Source organism: Amphibalanus amphitrite, unplaced genomic scaffold, assembly GCF_019059575.1.
Source record: "Amphibalanus amphitrite isolate SeventyFive unplaced genomic scaffold, NRLGWU_Aamphi_draft 000860F_arrow, whole genome shotgun sequence".
Lineage (NCBI taxonomy): Eukaryota > Metazoa > Arthropoda > Thecostraca > Balanomorpha > Balanidae > Amphibalanus > Amphibalanus amphitrite.
Genome location: NW_024882354.1, coordinates 67078 through 88268, shown reverse-complemented (window position 1 = coordinate 88268; position 21191 = coordinate 67078). Strand labels below are relative to the sequence as shown.

Here is a 21191-nt window from a genome sequence, read left to right as displayed (position 1 = left end):
ATGTACATAGTTGCGGGATCCAGCTGTGCTTCTCTAAATGACTTAAATATCTATTTTTTAATGGCATCATGCTAGTTTTTTACACACAGCGCGTCGTCGATGTGTGTGGTCGGCCGTAAATGGCATCGATAGTACCAAAGCTGCGCTGCATTTGGCATTACTCCGCCAGTATCGTCGAATCATCTGGCAATTAGGGTGATTATTGCAGGAATGTGGCGCACACGTCTCCTGACGTCATCCAGCAGGGTCGTCTGCAACTGGCCGGGCGCGCTTCAGGCCATACGCGGCGAACTAGGCACAAGAATGCTCCGATCGCAGCCGGGTTTCGTTGAAAATAATAGACCGGCCACTGGATGAAGGAATGCTCAACGGTTCCTGAAGGCGGCATAATTATGGTGTCGCATATCTCGGTTTTAGTGAGCATTATGAAATCCTGAAGTAGCGGTAGTATTATTGTTTTCTACGAAGGGTTTTCCGGACTGAGTTGTGTGAGCTGCACTTTAAGCAATCCGCTTTCAACTGGTAGCCGTAAAAAGGTGGCGAGTAATGATAGCCATTACCCATAAGGCCATATTTGATTGGAAAAAATGCTTGCGGTTAGATCGACAAAGAGACTCACTGAATCGGATTTCTCAGGTATCACCGTGTTAATCGCTCATGAGCTAACATGCAGCGTCATTTGCTGCTGTGATGACATTTTTGGTAGGGCATGTATGCAGCATTGCTGAATTTGAAATACTTGCCTGCTCATTGAATTCAGTAGATTTTAGGTGTTAGATGTCTCACAAAAACTGAACTGGTGAAAATCAGTGGATTACACAAAAACACTGTTTGATGCTTAGGACGCTTTTTTCAATGCTCACTTTTATTTTCAGTACCTTCCGCATGACACATTCATTTACACACTTCCCACACCTTTCATTGGTGGTACCCGTACCTTAATTCCTTCCTGCCCGCCCCGCATCGCCCCGCGAATTGCACACATGCCTGTCCTCGCTGGGGCGATGCCCCAGGCCATGCTTAGGACGCTTGCCAGCTAAGGCATCTCGTATGCTAACTCAAAAAATTTCGGACTTGCGCAAAATACTGATACTTCTAGTGTTTCTCCTTTCCGTCATCAGCGTATTCTCTTCTCTATACATTCTTTCGCCACTGTCGCTCCAACGCCCAGTCTGAGTCGCAGGGGGACCGGGTGGGGGCACCGAGCCTCCTCTGTGCCCCTGCATACCGCCGGCGGCGGCCCGGAGCTCCGCGGAGGTCGGCCGCCCCCGCCCCCGCCCCCGCCCGGTGACCTTGGCTGAGGCGGCTGCATCCCGACGATGGCAGCGGCAGCAGCTTGCCGACATGAGACGGTGACGTCCGAGCAATGCGAGCAATGTAGACTGCGGGACAACAGGGACCATGTGCTCTCTGGAAATGACTGTCTGGTAGGGAGAACTCGCCCACTTTGGTTTGCTACATCTCATGTAGCTGGCCCTCGGCTAGAATTAGTTTGTAAAGATTCTCATTGTTAAATGTTTCCATCTACACTCGTTATGTGTAGGTCTTCCAGCATTGGTAATACGGCAATCCACCGACAAATTTGCATCGAAATTTGTATCTGTTTTGGTAACCGTTTCATTCCAGCTACCGACTATGATGTTTGTAAAAGAGTCGTCAGCAATCCGCATCCTTCCCCTCAGCCCACCGCGCCCTGTCCAATGAGCGCCAGCTGTGTTCCCAATGCCGCCGGTGTCTGCGCCTCTGTCAGTGGCCGACAATTTGTCAGCCTGTCGTTACTCGAGCGGCCCAATCAGTACCTATAGACGGCGGCGGGCGGCCGAGCGTCCGAGCGGTGAGGGCGGCGCTCGACGACCTCACAGCTCAGCCGCCCGCCGACCCCGCCCGGCCAACCTTCATGCAGTCTCAGCGCGGCGGGCGATTTGCATGCGACCGATCTGGCGTTTGATTTGGTCCATTCAGAGGTCGTATGGCGGTCTGCCGAGACGAGGCGCCGGCTCACGGACTGTGGCGGGGCATGGTTGCCAAAATGGGAAATCTTTGAGGTGGCGACTGGGCTGCGGATTTGAGGACTGAGCTTCGGGATGTTAGGATTGAAGGCATATTGTGAGTCAAGGAGGTCGTTAGGATTACGGGCCAACGGGACGGGAGTGAACGGGTAGAATGGACGGTACTAGTGGCGGATGCTTTCAGGTGGTATTGCAGCATGCTATTGCGCATTTACTCTTCTAGCGGCCCTTCGGGGTGAGTGGCATGCTGGTGGTTGGCGTTACGTATGGAGGCCTTTGAAAGTTGGACCTCAGAACTCCGATGTCATGTGTGGACTATGGCGCCCATACCGTTAGAAGACTCTCGCAGGCTGTTCGGTAACTCAATTACCGTGAATGATTGCAAATTTCCGCGTCTGTCTGACTGTTAATTAATCATATCGGCATGCATGTATAATAGTGTTACCCCGTTAATCAGCGCTCTCGGGTTGGTTTCAGTCGATGACGGCTCTACTAGCGGGCTGTCAGTGCCGCGCACGACTGTCTGGCCAGGCTGGTAGTAATGGCTGACTGAGACGCCCGCCGGTCTGCCTCCTATTTACTCGCCGGCGCCGATCCGAACGCTGCCACCTAATGCAAACTAATGACTTCTCCCATCCCACCTCATCCCGCCCGCCGCCCGCCCGACTCACCGCCGCGCCCGCCTCCCAAACCACACACGGGCTAGCTCATGGAAGACTGCTGCACCGAGAGAGTCGGAGGGGAATGAAGATCTCACACTACCCATCGCGATTTCACCTGACTGGATCCCGCCCGGAGTTGACCTAACCAGGCTGGATGCTGCTGAGTCTATAGATGCTTCAACTGACGATGCTGAGTGAACCAGCGATCCTTTCGTTCCCCTGATTCGAATGCTGAACAGTCTCAATATCAGGAGGGAGGGAACAGGAGCAGAGAGAAGGGCAGAGTTCCCGCCGGCCTTGCGCGGCCGCTGACGGGGCGCGTGCCGGTCCTTTGACGGCTGACATCAGCAGGAGGCCGCTGACGGCGTCCCGGTCCCGGTCACGACCTCTGACTCACCGACCGGCCGTCAGCGCCGATAGAGTCACTGCAGAGTCACTGCAGAGTCGAGCGGCCGAGTCACGGCCGGTAACGGAGAGATGTGATGCAAAGGGAGAGTCAGAGGACGGCGATGTAGATTGGGACATCGGAGCTGATTCGATATACCGAGATGACATGACTGATGTGTCCTGCACGCTTCATAACCTAGATGGAGTCCCCCTCATCTCATTGATAGAAGTGAGACGCAGGACGCACTGTTGGAGAATTGACATGATTGGCTTTCCTTGTCCGCGGCATGTGTGTTGATGACCGTAAGGTGCAAATTCTCTCTCGTATCAAGGTCGCCGTCGACAGATATGAAAATGAGTGCCTGGACTACGCTAGCTGATCATTCGAAGCCACGTTAGTGGACAGACGGCATTCAGTGCCATTGTAACTCGTGCATGAAACATCTCTCCGTTGTGAGTTACATACATATGTTGAACGGTGGCGGACAGTGGACGGGGCGCCACTGACATTGGACGGTGTAACATCAGGTCGACTGACGGGTCACGGTGTCGGCGGCCGGCTCCCCCCGTCTCTCCGTCTCCAGTCACCCCTCTCCACCGGCCGAGAGGCGCCCGCTGTGCACTGGCGCCATTGTGCTGTCCGCCGGCTGTCCCGGACCGGCGGAAGGCATTGTCGGACCACCTGCTCCCCAGCTGGACCCGCTGTGACGGGACGCCGTGTCACGGCAGTCACGGAATGTGACGGCGCAGCTCGTGCCGCCGTGACGAGGCTGCGGTGTGTGGTGGTCCTACTCTGGGAGCTGGAGAGTCGGGGGCAGGAGGGACAAGAACTCCAGACGGGATTCAATGGCCGCATTTTGGTACGGAAAGCACCTGAGTGGCTTTGAGCACTTACGGCAAATCTTTCTAAAAGGAGCCATAACGTGTTCTGAAAGCGAGGCGTGGTTTTAGATCGTTCCTGAGCGCGAGCTCCTTCATCACCAAAATGCCTCCCTTCTCCACTGCTAATGATTGTCGGGAAGCGATTAATCAGACGCGAGGCTGCCTTGGCCGGCGCTAATGACGATTCCCAGGTCGCGACCAGCTCTGTAAACCTCACGTTAAATAAGACGGACGATGTCTCAGCCGCGGCGGGCCAGGCAGGTTATCTGGGGAGGGCCTACTGTCGATGATGTCCCGACTCCGTACCACATGACATATTTGGGAGTGTCGGAACAATGCAGCGACTTCAGCCCATGAGTCAGACACTCCTTATCTGGAGACCATTCGGTGGGATTTAGCCATAAAAATCGACGGCAACGACAGGCTCTGGGCGCCTCCTGAAGTTGCGGCCACCTATCCCGCGACATTTATATTGACGCTTATATTGCATCGAGCCTTTGTTGGCACGCGTAAGTTTGGTTATGGGGAGTAGAAAAAACGCTTGTAATGCTGATGCATTTGGTGGTGATTGAACGTTGCAATGCTCTGTGGGATGCCTTTGTTGAATGCATGCATTTTATAATAACTGTATACCTATAACCGATGCGGCGTTACGTATCCAGTCCCTCAGGCCAGGTGCATGGACCATATCCATGGCTCAGACCTGACACCTAGTGGTCAGAGCGAGAAGCTCCAGTCCATCGCCGCGCCGTCGGAGCACGGGCCGTCCCAAAAATAGTCCGTCCACACCCCTTCACGATCTCACTAAACGTGCGCGTAAACTGGAGCCCTCCTGATCTGACTGCAGTTTATGAGCGTCGCCCTGTTAGCAGCTCGGTGTGCCGGTGATGGCCCGCACGTCAACACCGCGCAGCTGACCCCGCGTGACCCGCGCCGTAAAAACTCGACCGGTAACTCTACGCCAGTTGCCTGATTGGGTGCGGGTTGACCGAGCGCGTATAACCTCAATGACAGGCCATCGTTTCCGACGGCATTATGCAGGAGCCATCAACCTTCTCCTCAATCAGGAGATGTTTCCCGGAGCTTCGCTGACCTGATCAGCGCCGCTGACCCCGGGACGTTGACCTCAGTGACCTGTGGCATAGGGCGCCGGCCCGGCAGGAATATGCAGATTGCAGAGTCGTTTAGTTTCAAAATAAATGATCTGGGATGGATGTACGACTAGTAATGTATTGCTGATATACTCAGCTAGGGCACGCACATGGGACGGAGCTTTTGATATCGGCTGCGTTCAATATCGAGTGCATCTGTCGATAAGTAGATTGTGGCTTTGTTACTGTGCCTGTAGATTGTGGCTTTGTTATTGTGCATTACTACGTCAGCTCAGAGGCCAATGACCTCTCACTCAGCTCTCGTATCTCGCGAGTGCTGACTGACCGACCACAGTGACCAGCGGACTTTTTGCCGTGGATATTGGAGCCCGCGGTCAGTTATAGGAGAGCTATGTTTCACCCCTTACGTCTCGTGTTTCTTTCACAATAACCAGCCTTTAAAAACGGCACTGCCTGCCTGACCCTTTCTGTGGGTCCTTGCTGGTGAGATAATAAATCACTCAATTTAGGTGGCGGGACCTAGACATCTCATTTACGCCTAGCAGAAACAGATTCGTAACCTGTTTACTCGGACAATGCTTTTCGTCTGCTTTTTAGTTTGTTTAACGCTTCTGAGAGCGACTCCCAGGTTCGTTACATTATTTGAAGTTTACATGAACTTTCCATCTCAGAGATATTAAATGTTCCGCTCTCCTCACTTTACCGGGAAGCGGTGAATCCAGTCCTGACGGCCCATCTCTTCACAACTTGTCTCATAACGCTCCAACATGATTGATGAGCGTCTTCATCATATTGCGCTGCGCTGACGAGCCGCTCTATCACAGCCAACTTACAGCGCCTGGTTACTGAGCAGAGCCGCGGGGCTGACCTGGTGCCTCAGTGGGTCATCGCCGCCAATCGGGTCACTGGGAGAGAGAGAGCACCCGATGCCAGATGAACAGACGAAGGATGGTTTTGGCAAATAACTGAGCTCACGTGTGGAGGTGAACCCGACTGGTGTGTTGCTAAGGGGAGAAGTGGGTTTTCTGACGTCATACCACTGATCGGCTTGCCAATACCGCCAGCGGCACGTAACACGCGTGTTTGGGATGTTTTGAACATGACGGAGTCGTGGTCGATAGCAGTGGGACGGTTCTGGGCCCGAAATGTGCGCATTTTCGTGATTACCGTCTTACTGTGATCAAGTTTTGCTTTTGATTCAAGTTTAGTTTTGAACACTGAACTATTTAACCATGAAATGCATACATAATGCTTAGCTTGACTGTCCCGACCAATGTCATCCTAATCATCAGCTACTTTGGCAGTTGGCATGCATACCTTAGATGCCAGCGGTAATCGGTATGCTTATTTAAATTTTATCTGCAAAAACTTCACTCATAAAAGATGCATCCGCCTATTTGAGTCTCAATATCGCATACCTCATTCTCCAAATTAAAGCTTTGTGGTTGATATGGGGTTGGATCTTATGTATACGGCCGGGCAGGAAGACCACCTTCCACGGAACCGCACGCCTTATCCAGCAGATCGGCCCGATCATTTGAATATCATTTTGAGTTGGCAGTCGCCACGAATGCACATGGCTGCACTCTATCATACGCGTTTTATGCGTTTCCATACACATGTGCCGGACGGGTTTTGAGCTCATCAGCATGCGAAATGGAATATTGCACGCGCTGATTTCCATCCACTTTTCCCGAAGCTCTGAAGTTGGCGCACTTCTTTGACAAGTGACCTCTCCGAAGCTGTGTCTGGCCTGTTCTGCGTGTGTTTACAAGCGGACTGCATTTTCCAATAAGGTCACGTTTCAGCTCGCGGGCGTGTACCCTGGCTCCGGAACCAATCGGCGACCTTTTCTTCCGTCACGATCTGGGAGACTGCAACGCCGTCTCGGGCAGTAGCACGGTAACCGGTGGTAGTTCGGCGTTCGTCCGCCAGGGGCGCCCGGGTCGCCGTCGGCGGCCGGTTCGGTCGGTCGGCCGCGGCGCGCTCAGGTACAGGTCGGTCGGTCGGACAGTCGGCGGTGGTGGTGGCACATGGGAAGGTCGTGCCCGGGGCATGGTGTGAGGTGCGACAGGACAGCGCGCACTCAGAAGATGACGCCCCGCTGGCTGCTGCTGCTGGCGCTTCTGGTAGGTACAAACCCCTGAGGTGCAACCCACTCGATCGGCTTCGCTATCGTCTATTCTGCGTTTGACGATGATCGCCCAACTATCACAGCTGCACTATGAGCTTAACCCTCGCGGGCCCGGGGGGGGGGGCGTTTTTCGCCCCCCTGGCGAATATTTGCGATAGCTCCCGAACGCTTAGGGATAGGAAAGCGAAACTTTCAGTACCTTTTCTCTCATCAATTTGACATCTTCTGAAGTAAAATTTTTTGACCTAGCCCCCTTGATGACGTCACAAGGTCGATTTTTCTAGACCCCTGCAAGGCAAACTTCGGCGTCACAGACGCGAACTTCAAATAGCTGCTAAAAATAGAGTTTTAGAGATAAAGACAAATTACGAGCACGGTTGTGTAGCGTTTGACCTAGAGAAAAATAGAAAAATAGTTTTGGTGACCTGAGGTCAGAGGTCAGGTCAACGACCCCGAAATGTGGTTTTAGTTTTTCGCAAATAACTTCGACAAAAATGGTCCTAGAGCTACGGCAGTGGTACCATCGCATTCGCCGTGTCAAGCCGCGTCGAATGATATATATATTGTTTGGAAAAGGTCAAATTTTATGTTGACCTCATGTGACCTCGAATGACCTTTGGTTGACCTTGACACATGAAAGGTCGTTTATGATGGATTTATACCCGCTGATCACGAATCTGGCATCCATTTTCCTCTAAGCCTTCATTTAGAGCTTCCGGATGGCAAAATTGTCTTATTTATTATTACTAACTTGAATTAGTGAAATAGCCTCTAGCAAGGATACTCTTCTGTGACCTTGACCTTTGAGCAGCCTTGTATCGTAAGATGAACCACAAATAGGGAACTGATAAGCCTCTAAACATTTCAAAACGTCTTGGAAGTTAGCACGCAAGATGTACGAAAAAGTGCAAAGTTTGAGGTCAATTGTGAGCGTGACCTTGACCTTGACCTTTGATTTTGAGCACATATTCGGAATCCTCAGATTCTCTTCTTTTGTTTGATACCCAATTTTGCCGGTTTGATGCATCCTGCCATCCTCTAGAAGGCTTACTTTGAGATCACTACACATGTGCCGGTTTTTGCCTTTGACCTTGACCTCTGACCTTGAAAATTGACCTGAGGTCAAAAATTTTAGGTGCTTTAGAATCGTCTCGTAAGGACCTTTCGTTTGGTATCGCTTTTGTTTCCGTAGCTCCCTTATTTACTGAGTTAGACAGGGGGGGGCGAAAAACGCCCCCCCCGGGCTGCGGTGGTTGGGATTACCCCCCGGGCCCGGCCGGGTTAACCCTTTGGGTATCATGAGTGGTTTGAGTGTATCGAAGGTTCAGACTGGCCTCAATCATATTTAAGATGCAGACCTTAATTTCCAGTATGTTCGCCATAAATGAAACAGAAAATGGTCATTTAGGTACAATGGTTCAAGTATCCACTAAGTAAATTAACGAGTTATCGCAGCAGACGCAATATACCTCGAATACTTCGAATGTACATATTCACTGAAGACTTCTGGCCCCGGCAACCATTTGCCTAGGTTTTTTTGTTTAAATTTCTTTAGAAACGATTTTGCTCATATTTTACGCGTTTAGTAGTTCTCCATTCTCCCCGCTTGCTCAATATCGTGCTAGCCCTTACGAGTTTAACACTATCAAACACAGAAGACCGGCTTAGTCACACGTTCTTTCGGCTTTAATCGGCCTTATCAGCGTCCATTTTCGTTCTCGCACCGTTCCCTATCTGTCTCCTGCACGGTCCAGTGAGCTCTCTGTCGCGTGCCGATCAGATGGGCTCGTATAATTCCTCCCGCAGACGAGTTTCTGCCGTCTCATTGTGGTCGACGATTGGCGATTACTGCTGGATCTATAGATGAGTGGTTTGTACTTCGGTGACATCAGATGATTGCCGCTCTGAGATCGTGTCAGCAATTAATGATCCTTTGTCGGGTGTATTTGTTTTCCGCGACTGCGTAGGTATCAAACCGGTCGGTGGATTGTTTTTCCAATTGTGTGGTCTCTCGATCAATCTCGTAAATCGGTCCTCTAATCAGATTATTGATTAACAGAACGCACACACGCGCATTTGTCTCTGCTCCTGTATCGTTTTCGACATTTATAAATGTCAAATAGTTTTGTGGTGCATCCTAATATTTCTGCAACGAGGGAGATGCAGTAATGTAATAGCTTTCTTCTACCGGGTGGTTACGTTACGGCAGAAACCTACGACTCAATTGAACCTCTATGACTCGTTCCAATCAATTCGCGCTGTTTGTTTCTACTCACGATCAGTGCAGGCGTCTGGTGCTGTAGGAGGCGGCTCCCCATCCCGACCCGGGGTAACGGGACCGCTGCCGGTGATCAGACGAACGCCACACTGCACGGGTGACATCGCTCACGACCGATCTCTGGCAGTCGGAGGGAGGGGGCGGAACGGCCGTCTGCGGCCAAATGTTTCCAGATAAATAGCGGAGACGTGCCATCGCGCGCACGGAGTTGGCAGCTGGAAAGGTGTGATGACGTGATCGATACCGGTTCCTGGAGGTCGGGCTGCCAGGCGCCTTCGCCGATAAATGATTTCCTACTTTTATTCTGCGGATTTTTAAGTGCCGGACTGGCCTGAAACGGATCTCATTTGCGGGTCGTTTGCTGCCAGTTCGGGTGGCCTTCAGTGCCGGGGCTGGTCCTTATCTCTGTGAGACCAGGCGATCATTGCTATTGGTTCGGCTGTGCGGCAGGCTGGCCAGCGTTGTCCGGTGTGGTGAGGTCACTGCGCCAATACTGCAGAGTTGCCCGGTCACGGCGCGAACATTACCGACATCTCACAGCTGACTGAGCCGTCACTGGGTGTCATCGAGCCGCCTTGACCGCCCCTCTTCTCTCGTCTCCCTCTCCCTCTCCCTCCCTCTCTCCTCCCCTGCGAACTCCCGCTCCGCCCCCGCTTCGTTCACGGCACGTGCGGTGGCATTGTCACAGCGGCATGCTGTGCACTGTGCACTGCTCTCTGTGCACTGTGCACTGTTCTCTGTGCACTGTGCACTGTGCAGTCACCGTGGGCCGGTATGGCACTGCTCTCCGTTCCCCGCGCCAGGTCACAGCGGTGGTATCGGCTGATGGATTCGTGACGCGCCGGCTGAAAACGGCGGCACATGTCTTTGCACGTCCGTCGGGATATAAGGTCTGGCACTCCATGTTTATATAGGTATGTTGAGTTAGCTACTATAAATGGGCTCAGTAAGCCATTTAAGCACTGCTACGAGGATGGAAATGCTGTTGTTCCTCCAAACAGCTTATTTCATTCAGGAAACATGGTTCTCCCCACTTCAAAACATCATGCATGTTTGATTTGTCATTCGTGGCGTGGCAATCACGACTTGTTTATGTCGTTTTTAAACATACCATTGGCGGCTCACATTTGTATCAATTAGGCATAGAGCAATCATTCATCACTCTAATTGTCTTGATATCGCTACCACCCTATTTTACAATCATTTACCATCCATACCCAAACTCTTCCGGGTTTGGATAGCGGTTGAAATCAATTATCGCATTATTCATGCTGGGTCTATCGCAGGTCGAAACAGCCTGGCAAAGTCCTATCGTCAGCTGCGGGGCCCATAATTTCAGCTCCATTGCCTGCCTTACGTTGACGGGAAGGAAATTGCTGACGTCCCCTAACTTACACGTTCGTAATGCAGTGTGCGATGTCACCCGCCCCGCTAACACGGGTTATCCGTGTCCGTTCCCTCGGCTGACGGAATGGTCGCCGGCTGGATGCCGATGTCAGTACACGGCCAGACACGCCCGTCAACATCGTGTATCGTGTCGGCCCGACACAGACCGATGACAGGTCGGCGGGGCAGCAGCGCGCGCCGCCGGGCCGCTGAGCGGCTCTAATTTACCTGGTCAGCGCGGCGGTGACACTCATTTTACAACACTTTCGGTGATTGTGTGGCGTTTGCCGAAAAATGTCAAGCTCGTTCTGACCCAGTGCCCTGGTGGTGGTCGGGTCAGCTGATCGCCGGCCGGCTGACCTGCGGGTCACGTGTAACGAGGCTGGATGCCGGGGAGTTGTGTTACGCTCGGCGGCGGTGCAGGCGGTGCTGTGGGCCGGGTGTGGACGGGACCGGATCGGACTGATCCGTGCAGGGCCGACCTGGGTCGAGAGGCGAGACCGTGCTCGGTCCGCGGCCAAGAGCGAAGAGTGGGGGGGGGGGAGGTGAGATCTGGTGCCTCGCTGTAAGGTTCAGACAGGACATCACCGAAGGTGTGAGAAAACGTAGCCGCATTGATGAACTTCACCTGAGAGATGTCCAGATGATGCAGCACCCAGCGGTAGCTAATACGACACTGGTGTCTGAGGTCTCCGGACAGCAGGAGATCGAGGCTTTGTCTGCAGGGGGAGGTGACTGTTGGACGGTGAACCCCGCTAGCCGTCTGCTCAATGCTCCTCCCACCGGTCATTGATGCCGTTTCTGGAGAGTTAAGTGACTTGGTTGACAGTTTCCGTCACCTCTTTACCCAGTCCCGCCGGCCACTGAGGTCTTATCATAGGAGAGTGAGGTGACAATTTGACAGTCAGTCGTCTTACGTACACCTCCCATCGGCCAACCTGGTCTTTTTTTTGCAGAGAGGGAGGCGACTAGGGCCCTGTCTGCGCAGTGAGGTGACCTATCCGACAGTCGGCCGTCAGCCCCGTCCCTCCCCCGCTCCGGCGGCTGAGTAACCGTCCCGGCCCGGCCGGTCCGCGCCTTACCGGGCCGTCATTAGTAATTCATCGGCCCCCAATCGTGCCGAGAATCGTGTCTCGCCATTACGGTCTCCCCGTATGGCCAATGTGGGCATCAGTGGCGTGAACGGCACGGGACGGCTGCACGGCGCACGTCCCCCCGTCACCACCCCCGCAGGGCCCCCTCGGCCCGTGCTGGGGGCGGCTAGGTGGCGGGCGCTGAGCCTGAGGTGTGAGAGACCGGCGAGTGGCAGGCGGCGGAGGCGTTCATGAGGAATGGATGAGGCTCCATCCGCCGATGATCTGACTCACCACCTTCTCCTGGCTACCATGGCCGGCCGGCGGCGCATTCGGCGTGTTTGAGTTTGGGGCGGGCCGTCGGCTCGAATTCGGCACTGCTGCTGACTGCTGAGTCAGGGAGGGGGCCGCCGACTCGGAGTGGCACCCCGTCCCGTCTCGGCCCACTGAGTCACGGTCGGACCGAGACGCGCGCCTAACCAGCGCCATGTGCCGGGCGAGGATTGGGTGTTTTATTGTCCCCGCCGCCGGTCCGTATTGTGCCGTGGCCCTGACGTGCGCGCCGGCCGGCTGACTGCCGACAAGCAATGGCTTTTTCAGTTGTAGATATGGTGAGCTGCTGGCGGAGGCCTGAGGGGCTCAGCGGTCCGCTCAGTGACGGGTGTTTTAGCGGGATGACGGCGAGGTATCTGGTGGGTGCGCGATGTGTTTGGAGGCAGGGAGTGATTTTCGGGGTGGTGTACCGCCACACCGCGAGACGGATTCAGTTCTGTCGGAGCTGGAGAGTCGGGCTTTTACACTCGGTGCCAACTGATCGCCAGTCTCCCCATGTCAGCTGCTGGCTGACGAAGGTGCTGTTCTACAAACCATAGATAACCTTCCATGGAATGGGAACACGCCTGGCTTTGTGTCTTCGGCCGCCCGGTGTGATGGATGATACACGTGATGCTATCAGTAGTCGTTTTAACAGCCGACGTCTTGTAAATGGCCGTGTCGACCGGGGCCTTATTGTCGCCGGACGTAGCCGTAGCCGCTGCCGAGGAACCTTCGACGTGGCCCGTCGCTATGAATCCTGTCATGAGCGTCTTACGGCGCCGTCGAACATCGCTCACTGCAGCGGCTATTATGTCAGTACGGCACGCGATACTGTCAGAGGGAGTTATGATGGAAACTCGGGACAGAAAATAAGACGGCGAGATCGGCCGAGCGGTATCAGCCGCTGCACAATGCACATTGCACAGTTAGGGTGCAACAGGGGACATAAAGTTGGCCGTGCGGCGTGCACCTCCCCGGGTGACATGAGCGACCTTGACTCGCAGGAAGTCACCCAAACAACTTTTACTCCATGGTCTTCCAAGGCTGGTGACTAGGTCGCCGAGGCGACTCGCGACTCTGGAGTTATCGGGACTCTGTTTTGAGATGTGCGCCCTAATCGAGATATCAGCGGATTCTCGGGATTATGGGGCACGCATTCTGCATTATAGATGCGCTAGTTGCGTCCATTTCTATTCTGAGAGATCGTCAGCGTCATTTTGGAGATGGGCATCGAGGTGATAAAAACACGTCAACGGCTGAGACGAGACCAGGGTATAGGGTCTGATATTGGTCGTGGTTCATCCTCAGGGTAACAGAGATCAATGCATCGCCAACTCTGGCGAGCAGCCAGCCGATATGTGACGAACCATTACACATCAGACAAACGAGCAGCTCTTGGCAGCTTTTAGGGTTCCCCGGCGACGTGCCTTAAAAGCATGGAAGTCAGTAGGCGAACTTTCGGTAAATTATCACCAGACTTCCTGGCTCAACTCACGGCCGGGCCCGTCCCTCCGTTACCCTGGGCTGCCCTTCTCTGTCCCAGTCCGGTTGACACCATACCACCCAGCCGAGCGTCGCTACAGCCTCTGCCAGCTATCTGACTGTGACGCATCCGCTTTCCATCTGCTGTATGAAGTATGGACTCATTGACGCACTCTCCCCATATGGGCAACAATGGACGGCGGCGGGGCGGCGCGCTGGTCATAACGGATGATTGGCCCGGAGACCGGCCGACTGACCGGCGGGCGCTGAGAAATGGACGGAAACCCGCGCAATGAATACAGACGCACACTCACCGCTGACCGACGCCAGAAACTCCGACAGCGGAACTGGGGTATCTGTGACACGCACATTTGTGACCTACTGGGGATATTTTTGTGGGTGAACAGTCCACGGCATCCTCTAGCTCATAAGCTCATTGATGATCGTTTGTTTAGTGTTCTCCCTTGCCAATTCCTCGTATTATTTCTCCGGCAGCGTTGTAAAAGGTGCACCACTCCCCACCGCTGTCCGTTGCGCAGCACAGAGGCGGTGTACCTCACCTGTGTGACGTCCATCCTCACCACCCATATGTCGGTGATAAATCCACGGCTGACGGCGGAGGGCCCGCGGCAGTGTCGGCTCCCTTTATAGCGGCGGTCGGCCGGCAGGGGTCGGGTCACCGGGCCAGACCCCCGCTGGGTCAGACACGGCAGGAGCGGCACCGGGAGACACAGAAGACAAGAGGAATGTGGGAGGGGACACCGCTGGTATGTGGGGGTGATACGCTGCTTGCTAACTTGTCGGCATGTAAAAAGACGCTCCTGCCAGGTGGCTGAAATTAGACACCACCGACGACGGTAATGACAAAAGGTGGCCTCAGCATTTAAACGCGCTGTTGAAGTGAAGTATATTTACCTGGGCAAATGTTGATATCATTTTGCTACTGACGCTGATTCTACAAATTGTGTGATTTTATTCAAAAAGGTTTATTCTCAATACCGTTGTCGTGCCTGCGCTCTATGAGATGATTTATTTATTGCTTTAGGAAATGTGCTATTTCTTACGAGGATCGACTGCGCGACTGAGTCTCGGTCAGTTTCAATTGACTTTCCTATTATTCCCTCACCTTCTGTTTGTTTTCCCTCCGACCGGCGCGGGTGGCGGCCCGCATGAGGGATGGTGCCGCCCGCCCTGGCAGCAGAGGTGGCTGAGGGAGAGGGAAAGGTGGCAGAGGGGCGGAGGACAGGAGGGGGTCACGGCGGGTGGTGTCCTCCTTACGTCATGAGCACACCTGCCCGGACACAGTGTCCTGAGCATGTGTCCGGTACTTCGTATACGGTCCCATACGGACCGCAGCTATATCTATCGCATCTCCTGCCCGCCCTGTGTGCCCCGTGCCGACCACCGTCTGTGACCCAGTGGTGATCGCAGCCCGCCTGTGCGGTGTTGTTATCGCGCTGCGCTCCGAAGCGAAAACGGAATCCGATGAGATGAGGTGGTCGGCTTGTGGCGGCTTTGTGGCCGCCGCTCCGCCGCCGCTGTCCTGAGGCGAGCTGCCAGAAACGAGCAACAACAAGCCGCTTTTCTAATCAGAGCGGAGTATGCGCGGCAGCGGGATCTGGTTCTTCCATAGTATTTGGGGGAATGTTTGTCCGTGCTTTGATCTGTTCTCAGCTGCCTCTCTCGGGTAAAAGTCAGCCATCACCACCTCCCTCCGGTCGGCTGCAGGCCGTCAGATCTGTTCAGCCGCCCACGATCCGTGGAACTCCCTCCGATATAACCCGTCTGTGTCCAATTCGGGAGGCTGACACACCGCGCGCTGACATCTGACACACCGCCGCGTCACTGCCCGTTACCATTCAGCGCCCGGTGCGGCCTAACTGACCGATCCATCTCAGAGGAGGTTGACCATATGCAGCGGGTACGACCCGCCGACCGGCCGACCCCGTCCGGTCACACCGGGACTGACTGATGTCACCCGTTATCAGCTGTCAGTGACGTCACACGCCGGGCTGATGGCGCGTCATTATCAGCCGTCATCAGGCCAAGTGACGGCCGCGGGTTGTCGGGGTCGGACCCGATTTGCGTCTATGATGTGTAATGTGGCCGTTTACTGAAACGAGACATGACCTTCTCCGGACAATGCATAATTTTACGCAATTGTAATCGTGTTCTCTTCCGGTTTCGCTTTGAATGTCAAATCATGCCAAATTCGATGCCAAAAGGTGACCAATAACTATCTCATCTCCCCTTCTCTCCTCTCCTCTCCTCTCCTCTCCTCTCCTCTCCTCTCCTCTCCTCTCCTCTCCTCTCCTCCCCTCCTCCCCTCTCACCGTTACTCTCCGCCCGCTGACGCCGATCCGAGTGTGACAGTAATCGGACCGGCCCGCTGCCATGCCACCCGGTCCGACCGGCCGCCGTACGGCAGCTCAGTTTCAGCGGTTGCAGCGCACGTCGACACTGTGGACCGCGGCCGCTGACGGGCGCAGCACATGGGGTGGGTGCCTGTCGGGCGGCAGATTCATCACGGCAACGCCTCTGGCTTCCATTCTCTCTACCCTGATGGTCTCTGTCCTCTCCGTCCCCGTCTTCCGCTCCCTACAGTCCTTCGGCCTCTGTCGCCCTTTCTACCCCTATACGGAAGGCCATTGTAATCGAAGAGAGTCTATATACGGTCTCCACCTCTTTCACTCTTCCTCTCTCCATTCTTCGTTTCTGTGCTCGCCTCTGCACCTTGCACGCACACCGGTGCCCGTCAGCTCCCCTGGGCCGCTTACTGCCCGGCAGCCGGCCCGCTGTGATTTGTGGCGACAATTAGTGGGCGTCGGTAGGCGTTACGCACTCGGCCGCCGCCGCCCCCGGGGTGTGATGGACGGCGTGCCGGGGCCGCCGTGATGTCTGTGTTCACCAGAGGTGCTGCAGGACAGGCTGGTGACGGGAACGGTGACGGAGGCGGCGCGAGGGGTGGTACGGTATTGGAGAGGTGGTGACCGTGAATGGACGGTGGTGATGGATAGTCCGTCATACTGCAACGACTCGAGTAGCGGCGATGTGGCTGACGATGGACGGCTTCGGGAAAGGCTACAACCAAAGTGAGAGATATGAGTGTCAGAGAAGCTTGTACAATTATGCTAGAAGCGGTTTTGATAATCGTTTGGCGTGACAGCTCATAATCATTAAATATTGCATGGTGATATTCGTCGTGGGTTCAAGAGGACCCGTCTCAATCAAATACATCATTCATAATTGTTTTCTTTGATTGGTTTTGCATGCAACAACGACTAATAACTCTGCTACCGGACAAGTATATAATGGAGATCGATCGTTTTTCGTTTGCTCACCGCCGCCGGCCGGACTGGCTGGCGGGCCGCCAGACGACCTCGCCTTGTTCCGGTCACCGCTGCTCGGCTCCCGACCGACTGACCCTCTGTCACTGCTGCTAATTTAGCGGCCCATTACCCCGAGCGGCGGCCCTGGCAATCGGCGCGGTCGGTCGGTAGAGGCGGAAAGGCCCACGGTAGATCAGCCGTGTCATGCGCCTTGTTTACGATAGCCGAAAGTTTAGTGGTGCGCTCACTGCTCAGTAAAGCTCTCCTTATTGGACCCCGATCATCTGTTTGTCATTGGGTTTATTTCGCAGAGATACGATCACGGAACTGGCCACGTTACAGTCCTGTCGGAGTTCCCGACAGACCCGTGCAGCCACACCTGTCTGAGCTGGTCTCCCGTCAGTCCGGCTCTCCTTCCATGAACCCGCTACCCTCCGCTGACCGAATCCAGCACCGACCAGACAGCGGCTACTCCTCCTTGACCCTGACACGAGCCACAGCCGAGACACAAAACAAATTTACTCTAATCTGCCGTGAGACCGCCGGCGGTTGTGTGTGGCGAGTGCGGCGGCCGAGAGCGGAGCGTGGCGCCGAGCAGTCGAGTTACCTTGTGCCACAAACGGCGCTGCCGAAATTAGATGCACCCGGGCCGGGTTCCGTTTCCGGGCTGGTCGGCGATTTCGACGACCTTTTCCAGTGTCTGACTGCAATCATCGGCGCATTAATATCAGCAATCAGGACACATTAATCAGGCGGTAATCTACTGAGATCGGAACTGGCTAAGCTATTGCGGCGTGCATTGCATTGCTGGTATAACAGACAGTGCCGCTTGTCACCATATTTTGTCGCGATAGCCACAAACAGGTATTCAGGCCTTCACTACAGAAATTTGACTCTTCAAACTTATTTAAGTTCTCTGGATTGAAATGACACCATATGTGGTCAAGCTGAAAGGAATGTTTGCAATGGTCATCCAATCTCGGCTCGCAGATTACTTGTATTTGGATTCCGCAGATTAGCGGAACGTCGGATCATCACATGCGTCGTATGGATGATCGCGGAAATGCCAGGGGCGGCGCTCCGCTCGGACGGGACTGCAGCCGACCGCGCCAACACGCCACTGGCTGCCGATCTTGATTGGAAATAGAGTATCGTTTGCTCTGTGCTGATACACATCAGTGATATATTACTGGTAGGTGATGTGATCACCCGATGGTCCAGCGATAGGGATGCTTTAATTGTTGTTCTGAGTGGGCAGTACAAGTAAGGTTATCTTTACGTCTTCAAAAGCTTCCGCAGGATCGCGACAAAAATAGCGGCAGATGTATTCGCCCCAATACTCTTAAGCCCTGTTGAATTTTATCACCAACAGACTTTAAACAGACCGGTTCTGTCTAGCTGAAGTGTCCGCCTATGTCCGCCCGTGACCACCCGTGTCCGTGTATCCGCCCACCGTTTGCTGTCCGCTGTCCGTCCGTGCCTGCCGTTAGCTTAGCGGCGTAACCCGTGAGCTGCGCGACTGCACTGCCATGTGAAGGTCGTCTTTGACGGCACTTTGGGCACTCAGTTTAACCAGCTCACCGAGTGGCTTACAGCGGCTGAGCGCCTCATTTCAGCGGCACTTAGCTTGCAATAACAACTTCGAACTTAATGGGTCTGTGTTAACGGGAGCGGTAACATGGACCGAAACACGAGTGTCCACCGCTCTCGTGATCACATCGCTGGATTGTGTTAACAGTCTGGTTCGTCACGGGAGGAGTTTTGGTGGAGAGGGTGAAGAGAGAGGTAGGAGAGAGGAAGAGAGAAGAGGAGAGAGCGCGAGAGATAGGGTGGACGAGCAGGTGCACTGTGCAGTCCTGCACAACACGCGATATTTACATATTTCCATAGATTACGGTCGGCAGGGTCGGTCTGCACGTCATGTCGTCTGGGCACGCTGCTCTCGTGTTCGTGCTCCGTGACGCGGACCGAGTGTCTGGGAGCGGGCACCGCCGAGCGGTATCAGCGACCATTCAACAAATCTGGCCGGCGTGCAGGGACGGGTCGGGTCCGCGTATGGTCAGGCGGACACGGCAGGGCCCAGACGGACGGCCCGGTACCCCAGACGGACGTACCGGTACCCAGGGGACCGGAGCGGCGCCTCTGACGGCGCGTGGTGACGTGAGGCGCCGCCAGGGCCGCGTTTTTACTCAGAGTGACTCACAGAAACGGTCTGGGTCAGCCGTTTGTGGAATGTATATCAGGGGGCAATTCAGGGACGTAACATATAGGGGAAGCCGGGGGAAGCCCGGCATAGTAAGCTCTTTTTCATTTTTATTACATACCATACGTGCTGTATAAAATGTTGATATCCTGCTAGCTAGCTTAGTTCATTGGCCGTGTTTTCCCAAAAATTCGGTTTCGTGGAATAAGTATAAGGTTGAGAAAATCGAGTTTTAAAAAAGTGTTGATTTTTCTGGGGTAAGCCCGGCATAGGGGTAACGCCGGCCACCTCCCCAGCGCTTTACAACGAGTTGATGAAACCATTATGTGTTTTTTAAATATTCACGGAAAGTGAAATATTAAGGTACTGATTAGCTCTGGACATCTTAGAGTTTATGTCACTACTGGTATTTTAGCTAGCGTCTACTACACATACAGTACAGGTCGATGAAAATCGTGATGCAAAATTGACAAAAAATGTGTATTTCAAAATACCTTAAAATTTATTTTTCTTTTTACCTTAATGCATCATATTGCATATCATTCGACTCGGCTGATGAAGAAGAACACAACGATACCATTTTTGAAGCTCTAGCTTCATTGTCTGTCGCGTTATCTGCAAAAACGTAGTTTGACCCTAGTTGACTTTAAGTGACATGACTGGCTTTGTCTATGATAACATGTTTATTTTCGAAATTTATCTTCGATCTAGGTGTAAACCAAACCTGCTCAGTACCTATTATCTCATGGAAAACAGTGGTTTAGTTGCATTGCTCTCGGTTGGGGGTAAGCTTGGCCACTCGCCCGGGGTTACCCCAATGTGCTAATTTTTATTTTAGAGCAGCGATATTCGAAAAAAATGTCATACTTAAGCCAGCCTGCCTCGTCACCCCTCACTACAAACACTTAAACGGTCCTTACATAGCATTCGTATAAGTATTAGTACTGTATGGTATAACATTAACAGTGCAAGATATCTCACTTTTTAGCTAAAAACCCTTAAAATGTCATTTTTGCGCTATAACTTTAACAATATGCAATTTTTGTCAGCCTTAACTTTTTTGCTGGCGTTACCTTAGCTGCCACGCTGAAAGGACAAACAGTTGAGCATTTTATTGTGAATAATTTAGCCGGAAACGGGGTGGCCGGGCTTCCCCCGCGCCCGGGCTTCCCCCGGCTTCCCCTATGGTCAGCTTTTACGTCTGAACTAACTGCGAACTCAGTCAAAGCCCACGGACGAGATTAGTTCTACGATCACTCCGTGATTTATAAATCATTGTGTCGCGCTGAGTGTCGTTCAGGTCAGTCTATAGTGTCGGGGTTTCGGCGGGACCTCTGATCTGCCTGCCCATCTGGATACCTCTCCGGTTCCCCTGTCCATTGATATTGCGTCACGGCGCGTGTTGTGACCCATTGCCTTATATGGAGTTGTCTCTCGAGGTGACCCGGGCTAAGAATACCGATAGAGACGGGCGATCCGCAACCGATCGCATCTCTATCCGTGAATAATCGAGTCAGTGTCCATGACCGATCGGATTTTGATCCAAATCTAAGGTCATCTTGACATTTCTTGTTGGCACACGAATTAGTATAAATGTCAGTTCAATGCTAAAAACGGTTCTTACTTGTACTTTATATAACCTGCAACTAAGCATAAAAATAAGGGTAGGTTGTGTGTGATCGTTTAACACCAATTTAAACTTTAGACCGGAAAGTGATTGCAATTTCCGAACAATTACTCAAACCGAGATGAGATCAGCTAACAGCGCCTGCCTCACAATGAATTGGGTATTAATTGGCCGAATTATGTAAACTGTGTACCCTGTCTGTATACGCTGGGTGGTGTGCGGTGGTCTGGACCCAGTGCGCGGTCCCTTGTGCTGCACGCGGTAAGTGACAGCCGGAAGGCGATGTCTGGTCCAATGTCTGTCTTTGTCGAC

At 53.5% G+C, this 21191-nt stretch overlaps 1 protein-coding gene across 2 annotated transcripts in view; it reads left to right on the top strand.

The window, feature by feature from the left end:
• The window catches only part of LOC122367262 (thrombospondin type-1 domain-containing protein 4-like), a 102619-nt gene that overhangs the window by 61113 nt on the left and 20315 nt on the right, over positions 1-21191 (top strand). The window contains exon 1 of one of the 2 annotated variants that reach the window (XM_043340211.1): positions 7056-7181. The exons of the other annotated variant lie outside the window; for it this stretch is intronic. Coding sequence (XP_043196146.1) covers positions 7086-7181 — 96 coding nt within the window. The 5' untranslated portion in view covers positions 7056-7085. Of the gene's footprint in view, positions 1-7055; positions 7182-21191 lie in introns of those variants that run through there. 2 annotated transcript variants of the gene reach the window in all.